The sequence below is a fragment of the Macrobrachium rosenbergii genome, chromosome 13 (assembly GCF_040412425.1).
Source record: "Macrobrachium rosenbergii isolate ZJJX-2024 chromosome 13, ASM4041242v1, whole genome shotgun sequence".
NCBI classification, from domain to species: domain Eukaryota; kingdom Metazoa; phylum Arthropoda; class Malacostraca; order Decapoda; family Palaemonidae; genus Macrobrachium; species Macrobrachium rosenbergii.
In genome coordinates, this window is record NC_089753.1 from 24047430 (window position 1) to 24064340 (window position 16911).

General features: G+C 42.6%; 1 protein-coding gene across 1 annotated transcript in view; it reads left to right on the top strand.

Annotated features, from left to right (window-relative positions):
* Window positions 1-813: 813 nt before the first annotated feature.
* Window positions 814-16911, top strand: part of LOC136845036 (uncharacterized) — a 91367-nt gene continuing 75269 nt past the window's right edge. The window contains 2 exon segments of the mRNA XM_067114745.1: window positions 814-1116; window positions 9530-9922. Of these exon segments, the coding sequence (XP_066970846.1) occupies window positions 969-1116; window positions 9530-9922 (541 nt within the window). The 5' untranslated portion in view covers window positions 814-968.

Consider the following 16911-nt stretch of genomic DNA (forward strand, 5'->3'; position numbering starts at 1 on the left):
TGCAGCGTTGATAGATACGATACATGATCGTAATTAATGGGTAAAGTAGGCGTCTTTACAATGGAGACAAGAAAACCGGTAAAGCTGATACGAATGTAAGTCGTACAGTTCAGTAAATAACTGATAAGAGCCAGCGCTATAAATATATGGCTACACCAATAGTTCCCCTTCAGCTTCTGTTGCCTGATCTCCATAATCCTCTGGAAATTGTCAAAACAGTACCGAGGATTTTCCTACTTTCATCCAACCAAACTTATTCCTAATGGGGTGCAAAAGTGTGTCCAGTTGTTCATCCCAAGGTTGTATGGACAACCTTTCTGGATCCCTAAGTGGATTAATTAATAGTAAAACTATCACAATTATCATTTGCACTGATGGTGAGGAAGTTTGTGATGGGGGTACTATTAGTATGCATTAGTACCTCATCAGCAACCCGATGTATGATTCCAGCTATGCAGATCTCAGCCTAAACGGCTGATAGGCCTTCTTGATATGACAAAACAGATACCCAGTTATTTAGCTCCAAGAACTATTCTTCACAGTTTTTGTATGAATTGGGGAGTATTGACTTTTCTTCAATGACCATGTATGCTGTGTCAGAAACTCGTTTCACGGAATAGACTATATTTTGCTCGACATTTGGACTTCATCTTGAAGAGTGTACAATTTATGTTGATGTACTTATATTTTAGATGATGTGAAGTACATTCGCAGTTCTGTAAAAAACAATAAAACAATATTTACATAAAAAAAGTCTTTACCTGTACGACAATATTTATACAAATACTCATACGATAATTTAGACATTTTGTACGATAGGCTGGACAAACCCATGTGTCTGGGACTTTGAAATTGTTTACATCTAAAGCGAAGTTACCGAGTGTGATGTATTTGCGGTAGTAAACTTGCCCTGTTATTTATCTAACCAATTACGCTGAAATTCATTTTAGGAAGCGATCATTATCATTATGAGTGACACGTTAGACCCCAGTAAGCTCAGAGTGGCTGAATTAAGGGCTGAACTGCAGGCCAGAGGTCTGGATACGAAGGGAAATAAGACGTTGTTGACGGAACGCTTGAGGGAGGCGCTCGAAAAGGCAAACAGCGACCAACCAGGTTTGTGGTCAAAGCCTTTTCTTTACTTACTTACTCATTATTTTGTTTACTTTACTTTACTTTTGAACTCTTAATAGAAGATAAAAGTGTAGGGTTAGGGGTTGTCATCTGTCGAGTACCGCTGGGCGGCCTTTGCACTTCGGGTGGACAATGGACGTCGAACTTCGATCTCCATCTTATTCGGCGAGATTTTCTGGTAAGTTTATTGTTAGAGTTGTTTAGATTAACATACGCATAAATCGGAGCGGATGCAGAATAAGGAGACGGGAGGCGTGAGAAATCCGACTGTGAAAACAGGCCAAATGGATGTTTTCCATACCAAAAAATTAGAGTGCCGCTTCCCGACCTAACAAGATTTAGGACGCCGTGCCCTAACTTGGCGGGGGGGGGGGGAGTTCGCTCCACTTGGACCCCCAAGTAACAGCATACTGTATGGGAAACAGATCGGCTCCTCTGCGGGAATAAATGAAGGTTTGAACACGTGGTCTGGCACTGGCTACGACCTAGGCTAACCAAAACAACCTTAACCTAACCTTTCCTAGAGTGTCCAGAACCTACCTTTGTGGCCTGACTTAGGGTCTATTCATACTATACGTAAATGCACCAGCACGTAACTGTACCGTAGCAGACTGGCAAAATGTTTTTCAATGAGATATACATTGTAGCATTCACACTAGCCTATACTGGACCAGCGTGGACCGTCACCTTCAAATGCCGGTGGGGTTTCTTGGCGACAGTATTTTGCAGGTACGGTCACGTTCCGTTCAGGTATCCCGTCACTGCTGGATAGTATGAACGTGGCACCTGCATGGATACTTACTGTGGTAAAGCTTTACGTTAGTTGCGCGGCCTGATTCCCTCCTCGCCAGGTCAGGGCACGTCACCCCAAGTTAGGTTAAGTAGGTAAGATCTGGTTAGGTCAGGACCTGGCATTACAGGAAAGGTTATGTCTATTTATGTATGAGGAACCTGTCCTTATCAACGACTGGCGGGAATCAGGCCACGCAGCTAAAGTACAGTTTTATCCTTACTGGGAGCGGTTACCAGGAGTATGCTGTGGGTTTCGTCTGCCGATTTGGCGAGACCCACCACCAGGTGGCTGGGTACCGGCCAGAGAATGTGGACGGATACAAAAAGATCATTACGCAACCGGAGTACCGACCTAACCGAACCTCTTACGGCGTACTTACCTGGCGGGGCTTCCCCCTACAGCGAAGGTGTGAAAAAGAAACCGACCTACGGCGTTGCCCTTACCTGGCCGGCTTGCCCCCCGACCTCCCCCAGAAGGGCCGTGAAAACAGTAAATATATAACTTTTGAAATAGCACGTACCTCATTCAAGTCGGAATCAGCGACATTAGACCGCATTTTGGCGGGTGTTGAAAAGGCTTTATTTAAGGGATATGCCACGTTTAATTAATTCGAGAAGCTTTAAAGGGGCAAGGACAGCCTATACACTTGCCACAAGTCCCGCTGAAATATAATTACTTTTCATTAGGTAAACCAGCAATGAATCTTACCGTGACACAAAACGCCTAAATCCATAAGGGTCACTAGATTCTTAGCCCCAAATTCCATATGGGTCGGATATTACACGGAAGACATATAGCCATGTTAGCAACTCTTGAACCCGGGAGAGACTGAGGAAGGTCGCGGGGCATTTCGGGTCGTTGGTCGCCAGCTGTTTGGGTGGAACTACTTACCTTGGCGGAGAATGAGTTAGGCGGCCCAGCATACGAAACTGTAATCTACCCCCTTACTGTACCAGGAGTCGTTGGGCTCTCAGATGTTGGCTAGAAGTGGTGATCTGTTTTCCGCGGCATGTGGACGAGGAAAAGTTCATTACATTAGTACAGAACTACAAGTTCTTATACATTATGGCTGATAAGGATTACAGCAAGAATGTGAAAAAGGATAAAGCTTGGGTTGAAATAGGAAAAGAAATGTGTAGATGCAACAGGTATATATTCATCGTATATGTATAGGCTACCATACAGTATGTGTAGATATAGACACAGCCTATACATAGGCCTTTGTGTATATAATTTGTTTCAAATTTGCTTAATAAATAATACGTATATTGGTTCTCTGGAGCCCATACCCTCCCAACACCCATACCAAATGCACGCTACGATAACCCGCCTCACCCTTCCGTGGTGAGAGAGAGAGAGAGAGAGAGAGACTACAGAGATAGAGGGGGTTACAAAAGTAGTTCAAACGTCCGATGCCTGCATATTGAATTTACTTTATTTTCTGAATTATGCCTTTTCTCCTTATCAGTATTCCCTTGTCGTTAAAATTGGGGAAACATACAATATCGATATTTAGAGCGTTGTTAACTTTAATGGTAATGTAAATAACCAAATTATTATTATTATTATTATTATTATTATGCTGGATAGTATACAGTGCAGTGTGAATGTTTATGCAGGATACGGTCCAGTACAGGTCAGTTGCATGTCCGTTCATGTGCAGGTATGGTGTGAATAGACTCTTAGGGTGCTGTGCCATAGTTATGGTCAGTGGAAAAGCAAACCAGACCTAGCCTAACTTAACGTAACCTTAACTAACCAAGGGCATTGTGGCCAAACCTGGATGGAAGGCTTCGGCCCCTTGGACCCCCCTTCCTTCCCAGGTTTTAACACGGATGTATACTAACCTACCTGTCTCTGAAGCTCACCTGAAATTAAAATGATGCATGAAAAAATTGCCAAGGCTGTTGGGTGGTGAGGTTACCCTTGACTTTAATGGTGGATATAAGTGGTGGGTTTAGGGTAGCAACTGTGTCTGTGAACATGGGTAATCTTGTGACTGTTTGTGGATGTTGTCTTCTGAGGAAGTGGAATTCTAAATAGGCTACATTATTTTCAAACGTTGATCAAGGTTTAGTATTATCACCTTTTGGTTCTTGCCAACAATGCTCAGTATTTTGTGTGGAAGCTCTAGACTAGTCATGTGGTCAACAATTAACTTAAAAATAGCCCCCATATCTTATTTGGAATTTGCTGTTCAAAAGTCACTGATAATCTTAGTGCCAGGGAAAATCCACTTATGAATCTTTTAAGCTGGGGTTTCACGTTTTCAGTCAGGTACTGGGACTGTGAAAGTTTGTTTCGAATTGTGTTCAGAACTTATGGAACCTGCACACTCCTTCAGTTCCCTTCCATTCTATTATTTTCTTTTACCAAATTTGGCTTCGTCAATTTCTGTCTTTCTTGGCCCACCATTTTGAGTGCAAGTACCAAGTTCAACAAATGTTTGGCAAGTTCGTCCTGCCTGAGTTGAAATATGATGAACCACCAGCATAGTTGTAGGATTTTATCTCTTAAGTGGGATTTCACCAACCATGTGCCTTTCAAACTGGAGCTATGTAGTCTACAGCACATTGCATTACCCAGCAAGTATGGTGTAATTTTGTCAGCAAAATCAGATTTTTCCATTCAACTCTACCACACTTGCACAAAGGGCACATACACCTACCTAGTGATGATAAAATGATTAGGCTGTTACAGAGCAAATTTCTATAATTTCAACGCTGCTTCACAGTGGGAGCAAAAAGATATCGTGTGGTTCAAAAGAAAAAATTCTAAGCCAGGTGAGCCAGTCTTCATCAAAATGTTCATGATTCGAGGCCTTTGGTTGTTTTGATGGGCTTGAAACTGAATCTGAGAATATCATATATCAATTTGAAACAACCCATATTATGTGCACAGTAGGCACAAAAAAGTTGGTGGCCTGCAATGGCAGTTATCATAGGTCATATGTAAACCTGCTTGTGTTCATTAGCCATGAGGTGAGTGGTGACCTTGAAATGATCCGACAGGAGTGACCCATGTCACAGGTTAGTACCTCCATTAACTTGGCTTTTCTGTTTTAAAGCAAAAAAGTATATTAAGAAAAATGTATTTGAAAATATATTATTCTGTATTTTGAGGTAGTAAAGGACTTTTATTATATGGTATTTTGCTCATACTGGTATTTCCCTTCATATGGGCCAGGGCAACTAATTCGCAGTTTTACTAGCTCTTCTTTGGGCGAGTCAGTAGAGTTGTGGCCTAGCACCCGCTAGGCCCGAGTTCGACTCTCCGGCCGGCTAATGAAGAGTTACAGGAATTTATTTCTGGTGATAGAAATTAATTTCTCGCTATAATGTGATTCGGATTCCACAATAAGCTGTAGGTCCCGTTGCTAAGTAACCAATTGGTTCTTAGCCATGTTAAATAGGTCTAATCCTTCCGGCCAGCCCTAGGAGAGCTGTTAATCACCTCAGTGGTCTGGTAAAACTAAGGTATACTTTTTCACAGTTTTACTCTGAGTACTACCAAAAGCTTGCCACATACACTGTCTTTGGAATATGATTGTGCAGATGGGGGCTCACTTGCGATAGGTCAGCGTGCTTGTTCATTAGCTTACTTGCCAGCGCTCTTGTGGTCTCTTCTAGTTCTGCTTCATCAATCATAGGAAGCTCACAAGACAGATAATTACAGTTCAGAACACTGCTTTGTTCATGAGTCATCCTCAGCTATATGCACATGATTCTGTGAACCCAAGGGTGGTTTCTGTTTTGTCCAGAACTCCTCTTGCTCATACACAATCCCTGGATCATGCACATGCGGCAGAGGTTTGTGGGAATCATGACAAGGTCATGTACATGATCATACAGACCTATGAGGTGTTCCTAGTTTGTCCAAACCGTAAGCTTGCACAGTACCGTATGTGAGGTGAGCACTTCCTTGTAACCTTAAGCATGGTTTTGATCTATCATGCACATGTCTGTTGTATGTGGACCATAATTTCAGGAGGTTATGAGTTTTGAGTCTACCTCAAATTATTATTCAGCAGTTGCTACCCCAAGTCCAATTGTTCAGATCTGTAGTCCAAGAAATTTCACCAAACAGACTGGTGTGTCAGCCCCTCTTTTGGGCAAGCTTCACCTGGGAGTACAGTACAGTAGTTGTGCTCAGCAGAACCAGATCTGTCTTGGCTTCCACTATATACTTTGCAGAGAGTAAGTTGAGGTGGAGTAGAGGCATTATTATAGCCAGGACATCTTGATCCACTGTGCAGTTTCCTTTTAAGGTGTATGAGGTGATGAAGGGTACTGTGGCCAAACCTTTGAAGCTTGCCATGTCTCATTAGGCATCAGAAGTGGTAGACAGACAATTGACCTGCTACTGGAGTGTGTTAGAAGGGCTTGTCTTACTCTGAAAGGGAGTCTGTTGCCATTCCCTGCCATCACAAGAGTCACCTGAGGTGAAGGTGAAGTTCAGGAGGCTAGTGTGGTAAGGAGGAAAGGCATTGACTTCCTTTTTCAGCAGAGTACCAACTTTTGGGTGAACTTTGCCTTGAGGAGATGAATGTAGTATATTCCTTCTTCTCGAGACAGGTTTCATCAGGGAGTGGAAAACAGTCTGGTTCTGGGTATACCCTTAACATTTCTGGAGAGTAGGATAAAGGCAGTGATGGAGAAGAGGTGTTCTGACAGTCAGGGCACACTAATCCACTGTATGGTATCCTTCAAGCCCTGTGTGGGTATAAATGGAACTGTGGCCATACCATCTGTTCTTGGTTAACTGAGACCAGGTGCTCAGACTTCTTCCTCTAGGAAGGACGGAGTCATTCCTGACATTTCATTACCCATCCACCACTGCAACTAGGAAGGGAGGTAAGGGGGGAAGGGTGGGAGATGCTGAGGTTAGTATTGTGCCTCTCCAGTTGCCATAAGTATGGTGATGCCTGTCATGCTTATGGGCAATATTTTAGAGATGGGAAGGAGCTCTGGTTAGTTTCTGTTCTTCTGGATGGGTATAAATTGTCCTTCAAGGACCATCATCCTCCCACCCCATCTCTAATGCTAGTACTGTTCCTAACCTACCACTCAGAATCCCCAAAAGCTCTGGCCCTGTTGGCAGAGGTGGAAGGGAAGTTGGGACAGAATGTGCTGGGGGTTGTAGACATACAGTCTCCAAGCTTTTATAGTCACCTCTTCTTAGAGAAGAAAGTGACCAGCAGCTGAAGATCAGTTATCGATCTCTTTCCAGTGAATGAGCTTGTCCTTCAGACTTGGTTCAAGATGGAAATGACAACGTCCATGATGGATTCCAACTGAGGAGGTGACCTCGTGCTTTCTGTGGATGTGAAGGATAACTCCAGAAAGTACCCACACTTTGCATTGGGAACTGTGAGCCAATTCAAAGTATGTGCTTTGGGTTCATGACAGCCCATGGGTGTTCACCTTGGTATCAGCGTGGATCCATTCGCAGGGTAGACTTTACTCTTGGGGCATTACCTGGACAATTGGCTAGATGTGGCATCCTCCAAGGTACATTTGCTCCACAACAGAGCAGATGCATAACAGAGACCACGTACTCTCACATTGTCTCAAGTTAAAGTTAAGTATACTTTAGTTTAACCAGACCACTGAGCTGATTAACAGCTCTCATAGGGCTGGCCCGAAGGATTAGATTTATTTTACGTGGCTAAGAACCAATTGGTTACTTAGCAACAGGACCTACAGCTTATTGTGGAATCTGAACCACATTATAGCGAGAAATGAATTTCTATCACCAGAAATAAATTCCTCTTATTCTTCATTGGCCGATCGGAGATTCGAACTCGCGGCCAGCAGAGTGCTAGCTGAGAACGGAACCCGCTCGCCCAATGAGGAACTACATTGTCTCAAGCACACAGCAGCAGTGAGATTCTTTGCTATGGACACATGTCTACAAGCTCATGGAGGTTGTAGCGTAATGTTTGTCTCAACTGGAACAACCAGCTGAGCTTTGGTAGGTAATCCTTAACCTCCTGGCTGTGGATGGGCATGATTCAGGTACTGCACGAGTCCTTTGGGTAAACCTTAGACTGAAAGTATGAGCTGAGTTGTGCTGCAAAGAACCACTGAATAGGAGAGGTAGCCCTTTGATAACACAAACCACAGATGGACAGGAGGACAGTCCTGAGCATGAGCTCAGGACTGCCCTCCTGCTAACCTTAGTACAGTGTAAAGGTTTTACAACCAACTTTTTCTGGTGCCAAAGGCATCCGGATGATGGTGCCCAGTGTTTGACCACACCTCCGAGAGAGAGGGCTTTCTAAAGTATCTGGGAAATCTATCCCTAAATCAAGACAAGAGACACCCCTAGTCTTGTATCTGAGACAGTGGTTTGTGTTCTGCTCCTGATGTCATTCTAGAAGGATTTCCAGCACCCATACCTCTATAGATGACAGCATTAAGTTCTTTTGCTTTCTGAGATGTACCGTAGTAAGAAACTTTCAGTGGCTGCTATTCAAGGGTACAGTATAGATTAATGCTTTCCTCAGTTTTGTGTCATGTGCAGTTGGATCTCTAACAATCCAGACCTAAGGTGGTGTTAAGATCATTTGAAATTGAAGTCCCCAGAGTTCAGTATCAGTTGGTTTCATAGAACTTAGACATAGTTTTGAAATTTTCATCTGAAGATCCCTATGAGCCTTTGGAATCAGCTTCTTAGAAGTTTCTATGAAAATTTTTGGTAGCTTTAGCTACAGTGATGAGTGAATGAGTTGCAGGCATTCTCCAATATGGTAGGCATTTGCACAGGGGATGTTATTTCTTGTTTGCTTTTATTCAGTCAAGAATGATGTCAAGGCTAACCTTTTACTGAGAACTGAAAGGATTCCAAATTTAACCCCATTAGTGAGGAATGAAGAGGCTCTACTCTGTGCTTTTAGGACAATTAAAATTTAATTGGATAGGTTAAAGCTTGCATAGGGCAAAGTTAAGTTAAACATTTATTTTGTGGTGTTAGCAAGCCTAAATCTCTTGTCTAAGAATGCAGTGTCTTATTTTTAAGCTTTTAAGCGTAGTGCAAGAAAAACTTTATCCAAGTATCATACTTATATGAAGGCAAATAATCATAGTGTAAGAGTGGTTACTACTGTTGTGGTTTTTGTTTCCACTTGGAAACAGTGTTATTTAATTAAAGATATGGAGCAAGAGCAATGGTTTAATGTCAGCAATCCAGAAGCAGCGTAAGTTACCTCCATATTCCCCCTATCCCTACTTGTCATAAGTTTTTAACACCTGTTCCAGCTTGCATTTGCAAGCATATCCCTAATGTAAAGAACTTCAGGTTTATATGTTAGGAAAAAAATTACTTTTCAAACTTGATATTTTTGTGAAAAGGTATTAAATTTTGAAAAGTTGCTCAGGTAATGTATATCTTACCTCTCTTGTAGACCAATGAAGGTTTAAAATGTTTCCTCCTCTTCTGATTACAGACTTTACCTTCTCATTGTAAAAAAGTTATGTAATTGTTACATAATTGTTTATCGTAATTAACATCCTGAATAACAGCATCTTTTGTGTTTATAAGCTTTTGCCTGTTTCCAAGTAATGTATTTTGAAGTTGTTTTCTTTCCACTTTGTTTTTCAGAAGATGCTGGAGACTCTGAACTGGAGTCAGACCAAGATGAGCAAGAGGAAGAGGAAGATCCTGGTGCAGTGCATGAGCTAGAACCTGAGTTTAAGCGTGAGGCAGAGCATGATAACAATCCAGCTGTAGACTTGGAGCCAGAAGGTGACCATGAGCTAGAGCCAGACCTTCATTCAGAACAGAAGCCAACATCACTCCCAAGAAAGGATGAACTATCTCATAAAGGGGTGAGCTCTTACTCGTTACCACATAAAGATGTAAAGTCTTTGGAAGAAGATGATTTTGACTTCAGCCACAGGCAGCATGCCAGAGACAACACTGCAATCAAAGAAGAAGTTACAGATCAATATGACAAAATGGGTTATGAAGATGCACCTGTGCAAGATATGTCTGGTAAGTGCAAAAGCAGTTATACATTTTTTTAAAATATAGATTATGATTTTTCACTGCTTCTGCATTTTGTACTATCCAGAGGTCCCCAGCACCACGATATATATATGCTGGCAGTCCCCGGTTATCGGCGGGGTTCCATTCTTGACAGCGTGATGATAACCGAAAATCACCAGTAATAGCATTGATCCCTGGTTATGGGCGCTGATATCTGGTTATCGGCGCCGACAAGTAGGGATCAGCACCGATAACTGAAGATCAGTGTAAAAAATCTGGTTATCTTGTCACTAGACAAGCTCCGTAAAACCGGATCCCGATAACCAGGGACTGCCTGTCCAGGGTATGTAAAATTCATAAGAACTTTTAAAAAATGCACCCTGATGGTTGGCAACACTGTGGGCAGAAAGATGTTAGTATCACTACTTACAGGCATAAACAGGCTGAGAAAGGGTTGTGGGGGATGGGAGGGCAGGGAAAGAGTTTCCTGGGCAGGGGAGGAAAGACAGGCATTTGACTTTGTGAGAGTTTTTGCAGTTGTTGTTGGCTAAAAAGAATCGGCACCACTTTGTCATTTTGTTTGTTGCTTGTTATGGCATACAAAAATTTACAAACTCTTACTCCCTTCTACCTTTGTCAATACCGCATCACTTTAAACACTAAATACAGTTTGCTTGTAAACAATAGTCGTCACACTAAACTGAAAATGTGATTAAAAAGGATATTGATATATACCTTTTTATATATGTATGTAACTTACCCAGTAATTACTTAGCTAAGAGTTTCTACTCGAACGGCAGTTAGAATTCTGAATTCTCAGTAGCAATTCTTTTGTTTGTATAGGTGACCATGTGCCACCCACTTTTGGGGTACGAAAGAGGAACAACACTGCCAACATGACAATTTGTTTCTGCCGTTTGTAGAGTCAACACCTGGCTTTGTTACAGACAGTTCAGAGTTTTGGAATTCGTATTGGCATTGAATTTTCTTCTTTGGTGAAGTATTTGTAGCCGTTTCGGCATTTTTTCATTTGACTTTTCACGGATTTGAAATTTTTGACTAGTTAGGAAATGTCTGACACTAGTAGTTCTAGTTTCCGGTATTGCAGTAAAGGCTGCAATACTCGGATGACAAAAGTGACCTACGACTCTCACACCCTTTGTTCCGGTTGCAGAGGTCAGGTTTGTTCAATAGATTTGACTTGTGACGAATGCAGAGATTGGGGGGGAACAGAAATGGAAGACCTTAAATTCTTATTTAGCAAAGCTAGAAAGAGATAGGAAGAGGAAAGCTGCCGCTAAAGCTAGCGGAAAAGTCAGGGCCAGCCCTAGGAGAGTTAATATTAACTCAGTGGTCTGGTTAAACTAACGTTAAAAAAAAAAAAGTAGCTAGTCAGGCTTCAACTCCCAGATCAGATAAGGCTGACATATCTATTTGTTCTCCAGCTGTTAATCCTTCCCCACCTGCATCAATTAATTTTCCAAAACCACCTACTCCTTCTCCCGGCTCCATCACTTCCGAACCCGATCGCCTCGCCAGCCTTGCAAATAAATTCGAGAAACGCCCCAGTTAGGGGCATCAATGCGTGTCCTGATAGAATAGTGCAAAAGGTGAAGTGTCAGTGGAGGAGGCGCCTGTTCGTCCTGCTGATTCTCCTAGGCCCAGGTCCCTGCCATACTCCCTGCTACCTGGGAGGAGGCATACCAGTAGTCCAAGGGAGGTCAGTGGTGTCTGCCCACGAGCAGTCGTCCCCTCAATCCAGCCTGTTGCATCCCAGGTTGTGACTAGAGACAGCCGCTGGAAAGGCGTCTCGGAAGTTCATCGGCTTTCTTCTAGTTCTGAGGAGTTGTCGCCTCGCAAGAGCCGTCTTCATAGTTTTCCTGACAAATCTTGCCCGCTGAAGAGACGATTCTCGGGTAAGGATCAGTCCCCGCATCTCCCTTGCAAGAGGTTGAGGGAGCCCTCTTTTAGTCCTCAGCCGTCTTGCAGCAAGTGGGACACTCCAGAACGTTTCTCCTCTCGTCTGCGCCAGGAAAGAGGTTCTAGCCCGATTTTCCTCTCGGGTGGACAGCGTCAATCTTCTAATAAGCGCCCTGTCCTCTCGGCTCGCTTGGTATCGACGGAATGTCCTGTGGAGCACCAGGAAGCAGACAAGCGCCCTGTTGCAGTCAGGTGCCCTGATGCGGCCAACGCCCCGATGCTCAGCGCCCTGATGCTTTCAGGCGCCCTGAAGTGGCCGGACTTTCCCTTTTCGTCGGAGCACCCCAAAGCTGCCGATCTTCCCATAATGCTCAAAACCCCTCGAGTCTCCAAGCGCCCTGCAACTTCTGATCAGCCTTCCCCTGCTTTGGACCCCTCTCTTGAACCATTGCAGCGCAAGTTGGATAATATCCTTAACCTTTTGCAAAAGCCTACAACTCAGGCTGCCCCTGATTTAGTGGCAATGACTTCTCCAATCTCTTCGGCGGATGAAGAAGAGGAGCAGGAGACATCTTCGACGCTGTATACATCTCTCCTCAAGTGCCTTCTTCAGCATTTCCTGGGATTTTTCTCTCCGAGTTCTCCGTCCTCTCCAGGTTCGTCTTATTTGATGACCTCTCAGACTGTGGATTCGTCGCAACTACCCAAGATGATTCTTTCCAAATCTTCGAAGAAAGCTCTTTGACTAGTGGAGGACTGGTTTTCTGAGAAGAGGGTTCAAGGGAGAGCTTGTTTTAGCATTCCCCCCCCCTCTCGCCTCTCACGTATGAGGTATTTGTTGTACGCAACGGGAGAAGCTCCTTCCTTGGGAGTGGCTGCCTCCTCCCAGGGGGACTTCTCTTCGCTCATTGACTCGGCACGGAGGTCGGCTCTTGCATCGGCAAAAACCTTCTTCTCGGCACAGGAGATAGATCATCTTTTGAAAAGTATTTTTAAGGCCTTTGAAGTGTTGAGTTTTCTTGACGGGTGTTTAGGAGTTCTTGCCAAGAAAATTCAAGAACCAGCTCTTGGGTGCGATGAACTCACAGACCTGGGTAATTTTCTGTCTTGCGCAGATAAAGCCATTAGAGATGGCTCTCATGAATTAGCTGCACTGTACGCCATGGGCGTCTTAAAGAAGCGTGAACTCTGGGTCTCATTCACTTTGAAGGGTGTCACTGCCTCACAGAAATCAGCTCCACTATTTTCTCCTCTGGACAAACAGCATTTGTTTCCTCAGTCCACCATAAATGAAATTGCAGCGAGCCTGCACCAAAAGTCAACGCAGGATTTGTTGACTTTGTCGACGAAGCGCCAGAAGGATAGTCCTGTATTCTCGACTAAACCATCATCTCCGCTCGAACAACTTAAGATGTTTCGTGGAGGTATTCAGAGAGCGCACCCCAGGGCTCGAGGATCGGTTAGATTTGCTCCCCGAGCAATCAAAAGATCTTCAGCAAGATCATCCTCACGCAAGTGAGGATTTGGTCCTTCATGCTCCAGTAGGGGCCAAGCTTCGTCTCTTTTGGGAGAGATGGAGCAAAAGAGGAGCGGATCAGTGGGTAGTAAAAGTTCTAAAGGAGGAATACTCTATCCCCTTCAAGGAGAATCCGCCATTGACCCTGTCTTTTTGAAGACTCCATCGGCTCAGAGTTTTATTCAGCTTTGTCGAAGGAAGTGTCATCTCTTCAAAACAAAAAGGCTATAGAAATAGTTGAACAGACAAAGGATTTTACTCCATCCCCAAAGCTTCAGGAGGTTGGAGACCGGTGCTTCATGAAGTATTCATTTGCTTTGTCGCCATCCAAGAAGTGTTTAGCGGGAGTGAGTATCTCTGTTGTACAAACGGTTGGCTAAAAGGCTATAGAAATACAAGCATGAAGGACTTAAAGAAAACTTCTCTTGACTCAGGATAGCTGGATTATCAATCAACTTCGAGAAGTCTCAAATGATTCCTCCTCAGGACACTTTATTTGGAGTTCTGATAGAACTCTCTGAGTTTTTGGGCTTTTCACACCCGAGAGAGTAGAAGACTGTCTGAGGAAAATAAACCTCTTCCTCGACGTTAGCTTCTCTAGAACAATTTGTGAGAAGGAAGTGCACATAAGGCCTATCCAGTTCTACTTAACCCTTTAACGCCTACTCAGGAGAGTTTGGACTAAAATTGTCTGTTGGGTGCCAAGTGGTCATGCTCTCCCAAAAATTTCAACCTTCAGCATGCTTTGACTCGACCGAAATGGTCGAAAAACCATAAAACTCTTACATTCTAGTAATATTCAATCATGTACCTTCATTTTGCAACAAATTGGAAGTCCATCAATATTTCGATTTATGTGAATGAAAAAACTTTTTCACTGGTAACTCTGTAGAAATTGGAAGAATTCAGGATGGGGATCATCCACTGTTCCATCAGGTGGATACAATACCAGATGGTTGTCCTTATATCAGTTTTGATATTTTCATATTCGATAACTGCCAAAATTTCAACCTTCGGTCCTTTGACTCAACCGAAATGGTACTTACATTCTGGTAATATTCAATCATTTACCTTCATTTTGCAACCAATTGGAAGTCTCTAGCACAATATTTCAATTTATGGTGAATTTTTGAAAAACTTTTCCTGACTTCGTGAAGAAATTCTTTCACGCCGTAATGTTTGCACTGTTTTATATTAGTCGTTACATAAAGTTTTATATATTGTGCACAATTTCATGTAGAATACAACAGAAAATAACTCATGGTTGTAGCTTTTCCAGTTTGAAATATTTTCATATAAATGTTGGATAAGGTGCTGAAGGTCTGTGGTCCCAACTTTAACTCACCAAATGGTAAAAAAATGCAATTATAAGCTAAAACTTTTACATTCTAGTAATATTCAATCATGTATCTTCTTTTGCAACAAACTGGAAGTTGCACAATATTTCAATTTATGGTGAATTTCTAAAAAAAAACTTTTTTGCTTATGATGCACGCGGTAACTGCAGAACATCTCAGAAATTCTGGGGAGAATTTTCTGGCCATGTTGTCGTAATATTTGCATCATTTTACATTAGTCGTTCCTTTTATATATGAAAATGTGGCATTTCATAGAATACAACAGAAGATAGCTCATGGTTGTAGCTTTTAAGTTTTGAAATACTCACGATAAAAATTTCAATTTCCGGTCAACTTTAACTCGATCGAAATTCTTGTAAGCTAAAACTCAGGATTTAGTAATATTCAATCATTTAACTTCATTTTGCAATAAATTGGAAGTCTCAATATTTTGATTTATGGTGATTTTGAAAAAACATTTTCCTTACGCTTCATGCAAGTAACTCTAATTAACATCTCAGAAATTTTTCGTCTTGTTGTCTTTATTTGGTTTTATATTAGTCATTACATTGTCTTTTATATATGATGTGTGCAATTTCAGACAATCAACAGAAAATAACTCATGGTTGTAGCTTTATCAGTTTTGAAATATAAATCATATAAATCTCAATAAATAGAAAATTGAGTCAACTTTAACTCGACCGAAAAGCTAAAACACTTACAGTCTAGTAATATTCAATAAATTCTTCATTTTTCAACAAACTGGAAGTCTCTAGCACAATATTCGATTTATGGTGCTCCGCCACCCAGTGCCACTCAATCATGCATCATTTTGTGATAATATTTTCTTTGTGTTGCTTTGATCGTTTTACAAGCAAAATCATCTACAATACAACTAAAAAAATTAACTCATTAGTTTAACGGTTGTGCTTACAGCAGATTTGTATACAATTATATGAGTTTTTTTTTTTTTTCGCTGTCATATATCCCCAATATTTATATATGATAATGATATTTTTTCATTTCTGATGGTTGCATACTAAACTTCAGGCAATGGCAAAAAAAGGAGCCAAAATGAACTCTTAATGTTAAAAATAAAAATTGTTATTTTTGAAAAAACGTTTTTTCCGCTTCAGAACAACTAACTCAGGCTAGGCATAGTTCGTTTTTGTAAACAGAGGCTTTCGGTTCGTTTAAGGGTTAAGGGCGTGCTGAGATCGAAAAGTTCATCAGGATTGCCAGATCTTTCTGTTAACCTCAGAGATAAAGGAGGATCTGTGGTGGTGGAGGTCCACAGACAGACTTTCAGAAGGGAAGTCACTCGCTCCAATGAGCCTCGACCTCGACTTCTTTTCCGATGCGTCGGATGTAGGTTGGGGAGCGCTTCTGGGGAACCTGGAAGTCTTGGGGAAGTGGTCGTCGGAAGAAAAAAGATTACATATCAACGTGAGAGAGTTGAAGGTTATATATCTAGGTCTGCAACACTGAAACGCAGGTACAGAACAAGATTGTAGCGGTACACGTGGACAATACCAAGGCCCTGGCGTACATCAAACATCAGGGAGGAACCCACTCCTATTCTCTCTGCGAAGTAGCGAGAAATCTGTTATGTTGGGCGGATTGGAACCAGACACGATTAGTCACCCGGTTCATACAGGGCAAGTATAATGTCCTGGCGGACGAGCTGAGTCGTCGCAAGCAAATTCTACCCACAGAGTGGACGTTAGATCTTCGAGTCTGTGCCAGCCTTTGGACCATTTGGGGTCAACCAAGCATAGACCTATTTGCAACTTCCAGGAATTACCATCTCCCTCTGCTTTGTTCCCCGTTCCCGGATCCGCTAGCTTGGGCGATGGATGCAATGATTCTGGATTGGCGCAACCGAGACCTTTACGCCTTTCCCCCGTTCGGAATGATACGGGAAGTATTAAAGAAGTTTTGCTTTCATCAAAATGTAAAGATGACTCTCGTAGCGCCCTTCGGGCCGCAGGAGGAGTGGTTCCCGGACCTGATCAATCTACTCGTAGATTTTCCGGGGCTCCTTCCCAAAATTCCAAGTCTGCTCAGACAGCCCCATGTCAGGAGGTTTCATCAAGGACTATCCTCTCTGGCCCTGACAGGATTTCAACTGTCTACAGACTCATTAGAGCGAAAGGCTTTTCTAGAGCAGCAGCAGAGGCTATCGCCAAATTTAGATGCATTTCCTCCAATAACGTCTACCA